The following is a 16313-nucleotide window of genomic DNA, read 5'->3' as shown; positions in this document are numbered from 1 at the left end:
ACTCATTCTCTCCATGTGCCCAAACCACTTCAAAACACCCTCTTCTGCTCTCTCAACCACGCTCTTTTTATTTCCACACATCTCTCTTACCCTTACGTTACTCACTCGATCAAACCACCTCACACCACACATTGTCCTCAAACATCTCATTTCCAGCACATCCATCCTCCTGCACACAACTCTATCCATAGCTAACGCCTCGCAACCATACAACATTGTTGGAACCACTATTCCTTCAAACATACCCATTTTTGCTTTCCGAGATAATGTTCTCGACTTCCACACATTCTTCAAGGCCCCCAGAATTTTCACCCCCTCCCCCACCCTATGATCCACTTCCGCTTCCATGGTTCCATCCGCTGCCAGATCCACTCCCAGATATCTAAAACACTTCACTTCCTCCAGTTTTTCTCCATTCAAACTCACCTCCCAATTGACTTGACCCTCAACCCTACTGTTCCTAATAACCTTGCTCTTATTCACATTTACTCTTAACTTTCTTCTTCCACACACTTTACCAAACTCAGTCACCAGCTTCTGCAGTTTCTCACATGAATCAGCCACCAGCGCTGTATCATCAGCGAACAACAACTGACTCACTTCCCAAGCTCTCTCATCCCCAACAGACTTCATACTTGCCCCTCTTTCCAAAACTCTTGCATTTACCTCCCTAACAACCCCATCCATAAACAAATTAAACAACCATGGAGACATCACACACCCCTGCCGCAAACCTACATTCACTGAGAACCAATCACTTTCCTCTCTTCCTACACGTACACATGCCTTACATCCTCGATAAAAACTTTTCACTGCTTCTAACAACTTTCCTCCCACACCATATATTCTTAATACCTTCCACAGAGCATCTCTATCAACTCTATCATATGCCTTCTCCAGATCCATAAATGCTACATACAAATCCATTTGCTTTTCTAAGTATTTCTCACATACATTCTTCAAATCAAACACCTGATCCACACATCCTCTACCACTTCTGAAACCACACTGCTCTTCCCCAATCTGATGCTCTGTACATGCCTTCACCCTCTCAATCAATACCCTCCCATATAATTTACCAGGAATACTCAACAAACTTATACCTCTGTAATTTGAGCACTCACTCTTATCCCCTTTGCCTTTGTACAATGGCACTATGCACGCATTCCGCCAATCCTCAGGCACCTCACCATGAGTCATACATACATAAAATAACCTTACCAACCAGTCAACAATACAGTCACCCCCTTTTTTAATAAATTCCACTGCAATACCATCCAAACCTGCTGCCTTGCCGGCTTTCATCTTCCGCAAAGCTTTCACTACCTCTTCTCTGTTTACCAAATCATTTTCCCTAACCCTCTCACTTTGCACACCACCTCGACCAAAACACCCTATATCTGCCACTCTATCATCAAACACATTCAACAAACCTTCAAAATACTCACTCCATCTCCTTCTCACATCACCACTACTTGTTATCACCTCCCCATTTGCGCCCTTCACTGAAGTTCCCATTTGCTCCCTTGTCTTACGCACTTTATTTACCTCCTTCCAGAACATCTTTTTATTCTCCCTAAAATTTAATGATACTCTCTCACCCCAACTCTCATTTGCCCTTTTTTTCACCTCTTGCACCTTTCTCTTGACCTCCTGTCTCTTTCTTTTATACATCTCCCACTCAATTGCATTTTTTCCCTGCAAAAATCGTCCAAATGCCTCTCTCTTCTCTTTCACTAATACTCTTACTTCTTCATCCCACCACTCACTACCCTTTCTAATCAACCCACCTCCCACTCTTCTCATGCCACAAGCATCTTTTGCGCAATCCATCACTGATTCCCTAAATACATCCCATTCCTCCCCCACTCCCCTTACTTCCATTGTTCTCACCTTTTTCCATTCTGTACTCAGTCTCTCCTGGTACTTCCTCACACAGGTCTCCTTCCCAAGTTTGAATAGAGAAAAACTGGAGGAAGTAAAGTGTTTTAGATATCTGGGAGTGGATATGGCAGCGGATGGAACCATGGAACCATATATATATATATCACATGAAGCTATCTATATACAGTGGCATAGCCAGTTGCAACTGGTATCACTGTACTGCAGGCGACTCAGCTTATGAAATTTGAGTGCCATCACTGACAGCTCCTTCAACTAGGAATGTGTTTGAGCAGGTGACAAAAGACCTGGTGCCAATCAATTTTATATGCAGCAGTAGCAGTGGTAGTAGTGGTATGAGTTTAAGTAAAAAAAAAAAATCATAAAAAACAAATGTCAATTACATGTCTTCTCCCTAGTCGACTACTTTCCCCTCTCCTTATCACAACACCTATCAAATATATCATGTGCATTCTCCTGGTGGTCATAACTATACTTGTGTGCTGACTGAAAGGTGACAGCTCTTGATATTGTTGTGGTGGTGTTGGTGCCAACAGTGTTTGGTAATGGTGGTTCTTTTTGTGTTGGTGAAGTGAGAGGAGTTTCTAGAGAATGACTATTAGAGAGAAACTAGTCAATTCTATGTTTTCTCTCCAGTTCTTTCCCCCCCTCCCCTTGTCACTAGATCTGTCAAACACATCAACTGCAACCTCTTGGGAGCAATCATAATTATATCTTTGTAGCTATTGTTTTCTTCTTACTATGTACATATTCTGTTTTTCTGCATCTTCTCCACAAAAGCGTCTGAAGTGGCCAGGGGAAACAACGGAAAGGTCTGTGGGGTTTAGATGTTGATAGGGGACTGGTTTTGGTGCACTGCACATGACTGCTAGAGAATGAAAGTGACTGAATGCAGACTTTCTTCTGTTCTTGGCACTAACTCACTAATGCAGGAAATGGCAAACAAGTATATAAAATTTTTTGTTTCATACCAGCATCATTGCTGGGCCTTCACCTTTCAAATACATGAGGTAAAAACAATCAGCGATGGGAAAATATTATATTATACAGTGATACAGTCTTTATAACTTCGTCTATAAGGGTTCTTTTTGTCAGTGCTTCTATATTTTCAAAGAGTACCCAACAAAAATCTGTAAGTATACATACGTATTCAAACAACAAATGACATGACTGCAAGAAGTGATCACACACCCATGATTTAACGGAGACTGGAGAGTTGGTAAAAATTCTTTTGGTTGAGATCCATTTTTGTAGCGGTGCTGTGTAAGTCAGGTGTGGAACACAATGCAGACTGGAAGCAAAGGGTTAAGAACACAGACAAATACATCAAACTGAGAGTTTAACAATCAAAAAGAAGAAAATAAATGCGTATAGGGGAAACACAGTATGAAGCATTTGACAAAGGAATAGTATACATACAACATATGAAAAAAATATACAGAGAAGCAAACTACAAAAATAAAGTGATGGAAAAGAACAGGAGGAGGGATCCAAATCAACAGAGAAAACTGATGGAGGTCAAATAAGCACTATGGATAATTTCTAAATCCAATTACTGACTAAACAGATGTGCATTGACCTGGAATAGGCATGAATACACAGCACACTTAGAAGCAAGAGTACAAACCAATTTTAGAATCATGGAAGACAAAAGAACAGAAACATAAAAACACAAACATTTCTTAACATCGAAAGCCAAGTTCCTGTTCTCCTGTTTCATACAGTCACGTCTGAGTGTATTTAGTTCTGCAGGGTCTTTATGGTTGCCTAAGTAGCATCTGCCCAAGATTTCTCTACAAGAGTGTAGAAAAATATCAACACAGTAAACAGTTTCATCCCGCACGTCAAATCATACTACCATCTCCCTAGCCATAATTCAAATACCCCAATTGTCAGCCTTAAGTGCAATGGGGAATATGCCATAACTGACCTGCCCAGAATGTAGGGCTGAAGTCCTTTCCAACTATTCCCAATAAAGCTTTTCCTCCAACAACATTTCTCATGTCAAATAAGTTTATACTCTTAAAATTCTCTCTGAAGCACCTGAAGTTCTACAGCATACAAATTCCTTACCAAATAAGACAATGCTAGAAAAATACACAAAAGCGCTCCTAACGTTTATCTATTTGAAATTAAAGAGTACAGTAGTCTCTATATAATATCTTACTATCTAGGTGCTCTTAGTCAGGATAAATACTGCTATGGTATGGAGAGATAAATCTAAGTTAAATTTGGTGGTGCAGAAAAGAAAATACAGCAGAAATATGTCTCTCTTCTTCAAAAGATATTGGCATATTGGTGCAATCACTACCAGCAAGGAGGCTTCCAAAAGATAAGCTCATTTATTTCTCATCTTCTAAAGACCACCCATGAGTTTCAATGTGCCAAACCACTTACGGGGGTACAAAGTGAAGTTCACTAGGTTGGTAAACATACATAACAATAATCTTTAATGTCATGATCCATAATTTCTTTATCAAACAAGATGAAAATACAAATGAAATTTTAGTCCAAAAGCATCAGGATTAAGCAGCGTTGGCATTATGTATATTTCTTTTGGATTATAGACACCAGTCTCTCCAGCGGTCCCAAACTGAAGCATGAACATTTTGTAACTTTGAAGTTTGCATTACCAATATATCTTTTAAATGTTCTTTTTTGTATGTACAAGCCTTTCACAGTAAAAGGGAATTTCCTAAAAAAAATTTTTAAAGGAAAAGCATTGAGTGTGAAGTGATAGGTTCCCAGTGAATGTTGGTTTGCAGAAGGGTTGCATGATGTCTCCATGGTTGTTTAATTTGTTTATGGATGGGTTGGTTAGGGAGGTGAATGCATGAGTTTTGGAGAGAGAGGCAAATATGCAGTCTGTTCTGGATGAGAAGGCTTGGGAAGTGAGTCAGTTGCTGTTCGCTGATGATACAGCACTGGTGGCTGATTCGGGTGAGAAACTGCAGAAACTGGTTACTGAGTTTGGTAGTGTATGAAAGAAGAAAGTTGAGAGTAAATGTGATATGAGCATGGTTATTGGGTTCAGTTGGGTTGAGGGACAATCAATTGGGAGGTAAGTTTGAGTGGAGAAAAACTGGAGGAGATGAAGTGTTTTAGATATTTGGGAGTGGATTTAGCAGCATATGGAACCATGGAAGCGGAAGTGAATTACAGGGTGGGGGAGGGGGGGAAGGTTCTGGGAGCATTGAAGAATGTGTGGAAGATGAGAACACTATCTCGGAGAGCAAAAATGGGTGAGTTTAAAGGAATAGTGGTTCAAACAATGTTATAAGGTTGTGAGGCACGGGCTATAGATAGGGTTGTGTGGAGAAGGGTGGATGTGTTGGAAATGAAATGTTTGAGGACAATGTGGTGTGACGGGGTTTGATCGAGTAAGTAATGGAAGGGTAAGAGAGTGTGTGGTAATAAAAAGAGTGCTTGAAAGAGCAGAAGAGGGTGTGTTGAAATGGTTTCGACACACGGAGAGAATGAGTGAGGAAAGATTGACAAAGAGGATATATGTGTCTGAGGTAAAGGGAAGGAGAAATGGAAGACCAAATTGGAGGTGGAAGGATGGGGTAAAAAAGATTTTTCATGTGTGGCGGGGTGGCGACAGGAATGGATGAAGGCAGCAAGTGTGAATATGTAGATGTTTATATATGTATATGTATGTATATGTTGAAATGTATAGGTATGTATATGTGCTAGTGTGGACATGTATGTATATACATGTGTATGTGGGTGGGTTTGACCATTCTTTCATCTGTTTCCTTGCGCTACCTCGCTAACGCGGAAGACAGCGACAGAGTATAATAATAGTTATTTTTTTTCATACATACTCGCCATTAGCCTTGGTGGGAAATTCTCACTTGTTCTTTGTTCCTTCATTTGGAAAGGTAAAACCTGGAAGAGAGGGTTTCCGGCCCCCTGCTCCCACCCCATTTATTCACCTTCTGTGGCATGAAGGGAATATGTGGGAAGTATCGTTTCTCCCATATCCTCAGGGATAACTTAGAGGGGAAAATCCTCACTTGGTCCCCTTCTCTGTTCTTTCTTTTGGAAAAGTGAAAACTGGAGGGGATGATTTCCAGACCTCTGCTCCCAACCCTTTCACTTGCCTTCCCACATATTCCCTGCATGTCATAGAAGGCGAATGAAAAGGACGGGATTGGGGGGCCGGAAATCCTCCCCTCCAGTTTTATGAACAAAATAATCATTTCAAAGGCCAGGGCCAGAAATCCTCTCCTTCAGTTTTATAAACAAAATAATTATTTCACAGGCCATGCCCTACAATTACTACTGGGTCAGGTACAAAACCTTTGTTCTTTATTCAGTAGTTTGTCAGGAAAAGAGCCATGCTCCTCATTTAGTTTTGTTTATGTGACTTATTGTCCTCTTCTTGTTATTCCTTTTGAAGATATTTTGAAAGAAAAATGAAACTTTTGGGAAATATTTTTTTCATTTTCAATGAGCTATAAAGATAACTAAAGTAATTTAACTTCTAAAATTGCAGCTGTCATCATAATGATAGAAATAATGCCAGTAAAGTCATAACACAATGACCAATTGAAAGCCAGGTAAGATCTTCATGGTTAGAATCACTGATGACAATTCCCACAGGTTGATGAAGTGAATAAGAAAATACAGTGAATTAATACCATCACATGTACAAGTTTTGTTTTAAAGGTAGAATTACATACATAACAGAAGTTGACTTTTAAAAGTGCAGACTTCCATTGTTATTCCAGGGTCTTCATGCCAATCTGTAGTGCTCTGGACTCATTCTGCACTCTTCATTTATGATAAAAATTACATCTTATATCCACTTGGGAACTTATAGTATTTCATTTTCCCCAGACTCATAGGAATATATAAACAACTATATATTCATAAATGCTGCCTTCATCCATTCCCTGGGGATAGGGGAGAAAGAATACTTCCCACGCATTCCTCACGTGTCGTAGAAGGCGACTAAATGGGACGGGAGCAGGGGGGCTAAAAACGCTCCCCTCCTTGTATTTTAACTTCCTAAAAGGGGAAACAGAAGGAGTCACGTGGGGAGTGCTCGTCCTCCTCGAAGGCTCAGATTGGGGTGTCTAAATATGTGTGGATGTAACCAAGATGAGAAAAAAGGAGAGATAGGTAGTATGTTTGAGGAAAGGAACCTGGATGTTTTGGCTCTGAGTGAAACGAAGCTTAAGGGTAAAGTGGAAGAGTGGTTTGGGAATGTCTTGGGAGTAAAGTCAGGTGTAAATGAGAGGACAAGAGCAAGGTAAGGAGTAGCACTACTCCTGAAACAGGAGTGGTGGGAGTATGTGATAGAGTGTAAGAAAGTAAACTCTAGATTGATATGGGTAAAACTGAAAGTGAATGGAGAGAGATGGGTGATTATTGGTGCATATGCACCTGGGCATGAGAAGAAAGAGCATGAGAGGCAAGTGTTTTGAGAGCAGCTGAGTGAGTGTGTTAGTAGTTTTGATGCACGAGACCAGGTTATAGTGATGGGTGATTTAAATGCAAAGGTGAGTAATGTGGCAGTTGAGGGAATAATAGGTGTACATGGGGTGTTCAGTGTTGTAAATGGAAATGGTGAAGAGCTTGTAGATTTATGTGCTGAAAAAGGACTGGTGATTGGGAATACCTGGTTTAAAAAGAGAGATATACATAAGTATACGTATGTAAGTAGGAGATATGGCCAGAGGGCATTATTGGATTACGTGTTAATTGATAGGCGCATGAAAGAAAAACTTTTTTATGTTAATGTGCTGAAAGGCACAACTGGAGGGATGTCTGATCATTATCTTGTGGAGGCGAAGGTGAAGATCTGTAGAGGTTTTCAGAAAAGAAGAGAGAATGTTGGGGTGAAAAGAGTGGTGAGAGTAAGTGAGCTTGGGAAGGAGACTTGCGTGAGGAAGTACCAGGAGAGACTGAGTAGAGAATGGAAAAAGGTGAGAACAAAGGAGGTAAGGGGAGAGGGGGAGGAATGGGATGTATTTAGGGAAGCAGTGATGGGTTGCACAAAAGATGCTTGTGGCATGAGAAGCGTGGTAGATGGGCAGATTAGAAAGGGTAGTGAGTGGTGGGATGAAGAAGTAAGATCATTAGTGAAAGAAAAGAGAGAGGCTTTTGGATGATTTTTGCAGGGAAATAATGCAAATGAGTGGGAGATGTATAAAAGAAAGAGGCAGGAGGTCAAGAGAAAGGTGCAAGAGGTGAAAAAGAGGGCATATTAGAGTTGGGGTGAGAGAGTATCATTAAATTTTAGGGAGAATAAAAAGATGTTTTGGAAGGAGGTAAATAAAGTGCGTAAGACAAGGGAACAAATAGGAACTTCAGTGAAGGGGGTTAATGGGGAAGTGATAACAAGTAGTGGTGATGCGAGAGGGAGATGGAGTGAGTATTTTGAAGGTTTGTTGAATGTGTTTGATGATAGAGTGGCAGATATAGGGTGTTTTGGTCCAGGTGGTGTGCAAAGTGAGAGGGTTAGGGAAAATGATTTGGTAAACAGAGAAGAGGTAGTAAAAGCTTTGCAGGAGATGAAAGCCGGCAAGGCATCGGGTTTGGATGGAATTGCAGTGGAATTTATTAAAAAAGGGGGTGACTGTATTGTTGACTGGTTGGTAAGTATGACGTCTGTTAGGGATGAGAGAGCTTGGGAAGTGAGTCAGTTGTTGTTCGCTGATGATACAGCGCTGGTGGCTGATTCATGTGAGAAACTGCAGAAGCTGGTGACTGAGTTTGGTAAAGTGTGTGAAAGAAGAAACTTAAGAGTAAATGTGAATAAGAGCAAGGTTATTAGGTACAGTAGGGTTGAGGGTCAAGTCAATTGGGAGGTAAGTTTGAATGGAGAAAAACTGGAGGAAGTGAAGTGTTTTAGATATCTGGGAGTGGATCTGGCAGCGGATGGAACCATGGAAGCGGAAGTGGATCATAGGGTGGGGGAGGGGGCGAAAATTTTGGGAGCCTTGAAGAATGTGTGGAAGTCGAGAACATTATCTCGGAAAGCAAAAATGGGTATGTTTGAAGGAATAGTGGTTCCAACAATGTTGTATGGTTGCGAGGCGTGGGCTATGGATAGAGTTGTGCGCAGGAGGATGGATGTGCTGGAAATGAGATGTTTGAGGACAATGTGTGGTGTGAGGTGGTTTGATCGAGTAAGTAACGTAAGGGTAAGAGAGATGTGTGGAAATAAAAAGAGCGTGGTTGAGAGAGCAGAAGAGGGTGTTTTGAAATGGTTCGGGCACATGGAGAGAATGAGTGAGGAAAGATTGACCAAGAGAATATATGTGTCGGAGGTGGAGGGAACGAGGAGAAGAGGGAGACCAAATTGGAGGTGGAAAGATGGAGTGAAAAAGATTTTGTGTGATCGGGGCCTGAGCATGCAGGAGGGTGAAAGGAGGGCAAGGAATAGAGTGAATTGGAGCAATGTGGTATACCGGGGTTGACGTGCTGTCAGTGGATTGAATCAAGGCATGTGAAGCGTCTGGGGTAAACCATGGAAAGCTGTGTAGGTATGTATATTTGCGTGTGTGGACGTATGTATATACATGTGTATGGGGGTGGGTTGGGCCATTTCTTTCGTCTGTTTCCTTGCGCTACCTCGCAAACGCGGGAGACAGCGGCAAAAAAAAAAAAAAAAAAAAAAAAAAAAAAAAAAAAAAAAAAAAAAGGACTCATGGCGAGGTGCCTGAGGATTGGCGGGATGCTTGCATAGTGCCATTGTGCAAAGGCAAAGAGGATAAGAGTAAGTGCCCAAATTACAGAGGTATAAGTTTGTTGAGTATTCCTGGGATATCATATGGGAGGGAATTGATTGAGAGGGTGAATGCATGTACAGAGCATCAGACTGGGAAAGAGCAGTGTGGTTTCAGAAGTGGTAGACGATGTGTGGATCAGGTGTTAGCTTTGAAGAATGTATGTGAGAAATACTTAGAAAAGCAAATAGATTTGTATGTAGCATTTATGGATCTGGAGAAGGCATATGATAGAGTTGATAGAGATGCTCTGTGGAAGGTATTAAGAATATATGGTGTGGCGGGCAAGTTGTTAGAAGCAGTGAAAAGTTTTTATCGAGGATGTAAGGAATGTGTACGTGTAGGAAGAGAGGAAAGTGATTGGTTCTCAGTGAATGTATGTTTGCGGCAGGGGTGTGTGATGTCTCCATGGTTGTTTAATTTGTTTATGGATGGGGTTGTTAGGGAGGTGAATGCAAGTGTTTTGGAAAGGGGCAAGTATGCAGTCTGTTGTGGATGAGAGAGCTTGGGAAGTGAGTCAGTTGTTGTTCGCCGATGATACAGCGCTGGTGGCTGATTTGAGTGAGAAACTGCAGGAGCTGGTGACTGAGTTTGGTAAAGTGTGTGAAAGAAGAAAGCTGAGAGTAAATGTGAATAAGAGCAAGGTTATTAGGTACAGTAGGGTTGAGGGACAAGTCAATTGGGAGGTAAGTTTGAATGGAGAAAAACTGGAGGAAGTGAAGTGTTTTAGATATCTGGGAGTGGATTTGGCAGCGGATGGAACCATGGAAGTGGAAGTGAATCATAGAGTGGGGGAGAGGGCGAAAGTTCTGGGAACGTTGAAGAATGTGTGGAAGTCGAGAACATTATCTCGCAAAGCAAAAATGGGTATGTTTGAAGGAATAGGGGCTCCAACAATGTTATATGGTTGCGAGGCGTGGGCTATAGATAGAGTTGTATAGATAGGTATGTATATGTGCGTGCGTGGGCATGTATGTATATACATGTGTATGTGGGTGGGTTGGGCCATTCTTTTGTCTGTTTCCTTGCACTAACCACTAACACGGGAGACAGCGACAAAGTATAATGTAATAATAATCTTCTTTGGTTACTTTCAAGATAGATTCATTACCCTCTGCATATTTCATGGAATCAGGCAACTTAAACCTTGTTTTTTTTTTATTGCATGTAACCATATATTTCAGTTGCAAGCCCTTTCTCTTTAGCCCAGAAATGCTTTCATATGTGATATCTATCCCTGGTGCCAAATTTTCCATAAAGGAAGTAAAGCCATGGAACACATTCACTTCACTGACAAAAGTCTACATGTAGCTGCCTGTTACAACACAAAGAAGATAAGTGGGAACTCTCACTACCCTGTCACTTGCCATAGAGGAAACATGAGATTCAGAATAGTGTGAGTTACATACTCTCAAGTGTTATGTGAAAGTTGGAGTGGAAGTTTGTTATATGTGGATCGAGTTCTAGCAACCCCTATGTATATGAGACTGAGAAAAGACAGTGACCTGGACCAATACAAAGAAATATAGCACCTCCTACACCTGCCTGCCACCTGAACATCATAGCCATAAATCAGACACTCAAATAAAGCAATTTGAAGGATAATTTCTCTTACAATTCTATACATACTGCAAGAGTTATCTCCACCAAAATCATAAACTCTTTTCATACTCACTGAAAACTGTGAATAACTGGAAACATCAGTGGATAAGATACTTGCTCCATCTTTTTTGGGGAACAATTGCAATGTTACATTCTTCATAGTATTCTGATCATGTTCCTGTAACACAGCTTTCATTCCTCGGGCGGGAGTCTGAAGAAAAATTTGGAAATCAGCAAGAAAAGTTCTTCAAAATCTAATTACAAACATTTCAAAATAAACTTCTCATCTAGTATTCTTCTTTAATCACTTGTATTTAAGTTTGATTCTTTATATTCTATGTAGTTTTTTCTAGTGTGAAGAGTAAACATACAAAAAGGGGCAGTTAGAAGAATATACCTTGTAATGTATCTGAAAATGGTAATTATGAAGAAAGTGGCATGCACAAATCATTAGACTGGTTAGAAACAATGTCACTTCAGAAAGCTAATGGATGTGTGGACCAGGTGTTTGCACTGAAGACAGAGAGCAAACTAAACTATGATTGGGTTGACACTTTGTGAAATGTGCCATGAATATATGGGAAACAAGAAGAGTTACTACTTGCAGTGGGAAGTTTTTACTAAAAGAGTATGGCATGTTTGTGAATAGAAAGGGAAAAGGGAAAGTGGGTCTTAGTGATGGTAGGTCTAAGCCAAGGATATGTGGTGTCACACTGATTGTTAAATCTGTTTATGAATGGGTGGTGAAGGTGAAAGCACAGGACTTAGTGCAAGGAGCAGGTTTACTGTATACTGGGGATGGGGAGGCATTTCTAAAGGGGATATGGTAGCGAATGGGACCTCTGATCCAAATTGTGGGTGTATGGAAATAAGGTCCTCAGCGCATTGAGGAACATGTGGTATATCACTGTCTTTAATGGCAAAGATGGTTATGGTATATCACTGTCTTTAATGGCAAAGATGGTTATGTTTGATAGTATGTCAGTCCCTTCAATGATGTATGGATGCGAGGCATAGGCGTTGGGCAAAAATATAAAGAAGAGGGTGCAAGTATTAAAGGTAATGTGTGAGGACAATATGTGATGTGAGAGAACAAAAAATACCAAAGAATATAAATGGGAACAGACCATGGGTCCATTCAAGGTTGTTTGTGATAGTGGAAGAGATGTGTGGTAAGAGTAGAAATACATACTTATCAAAAACAGAAATATATTTTAACCTTTTCAAGTAGCTAAGGAGGTGCACATAATGTCAGTCATAGATCCGAAACAAAATATTTATCTAGTCTATTCTTAAACATATCTGTGATACCACTTTCCACCAGTGTAATTGGTAAAGCATTCCATATGTTAACAATCCTGTTGAAGATGTATTTCACCTCATTCAATAAATGACATTCGCCTACAACTTTGTAACTATTACTGCAAGTGAAATCAGATGACTCTGATCATAAGATCAACATTATCGAAGCCTTTGATGATTTCAAATGCCCGTACTGGATCACCCCAGAACCTTCGCTTTTCTAAGATTTAAGTTATTTAGTTGGCTCTAATAGGATTTGTTTCTCAATCCAGGAATCATCTTGCTACCTTGCCTCTACACTCCCTCCATTCTGTTTATGCCTATCCTCAAGTTGAGTGATCAAAGCCAAATACAATATTCAAAAGATGGATGGACGAGTGACTTTTAAAGAGTAAGGATAACTTCCCTTGACTTAAATTCAATAGCCCCATCTACTTATCCAAGAATTTTTTTTTCCTTTCTAACTGCCTTTGTGCATTGTTTACGTAGATATGATAACCTCTGGTGATGTAAAACCAACTCTTTTCCCTCACTTACCTTTTACTGTTCAAGATAATTCATACCGTAGCTTGCCTTTTTAACTTCACAACTGACGTGCAAATCGTTGCACTTACCAGTATCAAAATTCAATTGCCACGTATGAACTCAGTCCATAAGTTTGTCTATGCCCATTTGAAGAAGCACATTCAATTTCTGTTGCAGATTTATTGCCCAACTTAGTATTGTCTGTGAATTCCAATATCTCACAATGCAGCTCATTATCAATGTGATCAATACATACAAGAGAACCAGTTATAATCCAGAAGCATAGGGTAGAAACATAGGTAGATGTAGCAGGTAGGAACATTAAGCAGGAGCCTCTGCACACACTACACTAGAGTTGCCCTCTGCCAGTGGCCTGTTAAGGGTGAGGCACAAGGAAAAGCAGCAGCATCTCCCTTGTGGGAGTAAGAAGCAGGTGTCAGAGATGTAAATAGATAGATATACAGAGAACCAGTCCCAAGACTGATCCTTATGTTATGCCACTTGCCACATTCAACCCTTCTAAGGCTTGACCATTACAGCCAGTTGACCAATTTCCTAACCACCAGATTACAACCCTAGCTACACTACACGATTTAACTTTAGTTAATAACCTTTAATGTGAAACTTTACTGAATGCTTTCAATAAATCTAAATAGATGATATCAATGGCTTCATTCACTTCTGCTTCCATCGTTCCATTTGCTGTCATGCATACTCCCAGGCATCTAAAAAAATAAACTTCAGTTCCTTCAAATTTTCTCCATTCAGAACTACACCCAAATCTCTCTCTCTCTCTCTCTCTCTCTCTATTTTTTCATACATATGCACCACTTCTCACCTTTCCGAGGTAACATATAGAACACATGACTGAGCCGTGGAGAGAAAAATCCTCAATTGGCCCCTTCTCTGTTCCTTCTTTTGGAAAAGTAATAGGGGCAGGGAGAATGGATTGGTTAAGAGAGGAGAGGTAGTGAAAGCTTTGGGGAAGATGAAATCTGGCAAGGGGCGGGTTTGGTTCGTACTGCAGTAGAATTTATAAAGGAAGGGGATGACTGTGTTGTTGATTGGTTGGTAAGGATATTCACTATATGTATGGATCACGGTGAAGTGCCTGAGAATTGGCGGAATGCATGCATAGTACCAATATACAAAGGCAAAGGGGATAAAGATGAGTGTTCAAAATACAAAGGCATAAGTTTGCTGAGTATTACTGGGAAATTGTACGGGAGGGTATTGATTGAGAGGGTCAAGGCATGTACAGAGCATCAGACTGGGGAGGAGCAGTGTGGTTTCAGAAGAGGAAGGTGTGTGGATCAGGAGTTTGCTTTGAAGAATGTGTGAGAAATACTTAGAAAAACAGATGGATTTGTATGTAGCATTTATGGATCTGGAGAAGGCATATGATAGGGTTGACAGAGATGCTTTGTAGAAGGTATTAAGAGTAGTATATGGTGTGGGAGGTAAGTTGCTAGATGCAGTGAAAAGTTTTTACCAAGGATGTAAGGCATTTGTACGAGTAAGGAGAGAGAAGAGGGATTGGTTCCCAGTAAAGGTTGGTCTGCAGAATGGATGTGTGATGTGCCCATGGTTGTTTAATTTGTTTATGGATGGAGTAATTAGGGAGGTAAATACAAGAGTTTTGGAGAACGAGGCAAGTATGCAGTCTGTTGGGGATGAGAGGGCCTGGGAAGTGAGTCAGTTGTTCATCAATGATACAGCACTGGTGGCTGATTTGAGAGAAACTGCAAAAGCTGGTGACCGGGTTTGGAAAAGTACGTGAAAGGAGAAAGTTGAAAGTAAATGTAAATAAGAGCAAGATTATTAGGTTCAGTAGGGTTGAGGGACAAGTTAATTGGGATATAAGTTTGAATGAAGAAAAATTGGAGGAAGTGTTTTCGAAACTATGGAAGCAGAAGTAAGTCATAGGATGAGGGAGGGGGCAAAGGTCCTTTGAGCGATGAAGAATGTGGAAGGAGATAACGTTATCTTGGAACAAAAATGGGTATATTCGAAGGAATAGTAGTTCCAACATTATCATATGGTTGCAAAGCATAGGCTATAGATAGGGTTGTATCAAGGAAGGTGGATGTGTCAGAAATGAAATGTTGAGGACAATATGTGGTGTGAGGGGGTCTGATCGAGTAAGTAATGAAAGGATAAGAGAGATGAGTGGAAATAAAAAGTGTGGTTGAGAGAGCAGAAGAAGGTGTGTTGAAATGGTTTGGACATATGGAGAAAATGAGCGAGAAAAGATTGACAAAGAGGATATATGTGTCACAGGTGAAGGGAACAAGGAGAAGCAGATGACCAAATTGGAGGTGGAAGGATGGAATGAAAAAGATTTTGAACGATCAGGGCCTGAACATCCAGGATGGTGAGAGGCGTGCAAGGAATAGAATGAACTGGAATGATGTGGTATACCAGGGTCAATGTCATGTCAATGGACATGTCAATCTTGCTGACGTGGGAAACGGCAATCACATATAATAAATAAAATAAAGAACATATATTTCAATCACAAACACTCGACTCTTTCACAATGAAACAAAGATTCAGCCAATAGAATCCAACCTCAACATGCTCAACACTCAATTACTGCAACAGCAATAAACCCCTCCCACCCAAACCATTCTATACTTAACTAAAAACTGCTAAGTAAATCTAAAAACTTAACCTTGACTCAAAGCTCAGAAACCTCTATTCACAAATCCTGCGACCCATAAGAAATATAACAAAAAAAAATTTATACTGAAATAACCTGACAAACACTAATCAAACAATCTCTTAACTCAGTCTTAAAACCCTGAGCACTAGACATATAACCATTAGACATCAAAATGCTCATAGCAACAAGTAATACTCTCCTTCATATGCTCTGAATATCACCCATTGCTATATCATCACAAAAACCTTTTAAACAAGACCCTTCATGCCCATGATGCAACTATCATAAAGACACTGAGCATTTACTACCTAACTACCCTGCAAAGTCTACTCCCACATACACACACATCAAGCTTTATGACCTGTGATCATGATTGGTGCATATAGCCAGTTTCCTGAGTATTTGCAGTAGTCTCATGAGGATACAAGGGACTCCAGGGGCAGAAAGTTATGGTAAAGTATATCTGTCAATCTATATTTCTGATGACTGTTCCAACTGGAACTCTCTCATGGGGGTGGCCATGGCAATACAGTCTCCATTACTAGAGAACTCCTGTGCTGCTTCTTTGCTTTCAG

The 16313-nt window shown here is 40.4% G+C and overlaps 1 protein-coding gene across 1 annotated transcript in view; it reads right to left on the bottom strand.

Moving 5' to 3' along the window:
• Positions 1-16313, bottom strand: part of LOC139748890 (protein regulator of cytokinesis 1-like) — a 95389-nt gene that overhangs the window by 18110 nt on the left and 60966 nt on the right. Inside the window, exon 13 of the mRNA XM_071662253.1 lies at positions 11320-11457. Coding sequence (XP_071518354.1) covers positions 11320-11457 — 138 coding nt within the window. The remainder of the gene's footprint in view (positions 1-11319; positions 11458-16313) is intronic.

Source organism: Panulirus ornatus, chromosome 6, assembly GCF_036320965.1.
Source record: "Panulirus ornatus isolate Po-2019 chromosome 6, ASM3632096v1, whole genome shotgun sequence".
NCBI classification, from domain to species: domain Eukaryota; kingdom Metazoa; phylum Arthropoda; class Malacostraca; order Decapoda; family Palinuridae; genus Panulirus; species Panulirus ornatus.
Note: the sequence above shows the minus strand (reverse complement) of the source record. Positions and strands in the feature narration are given on the sequence as shown.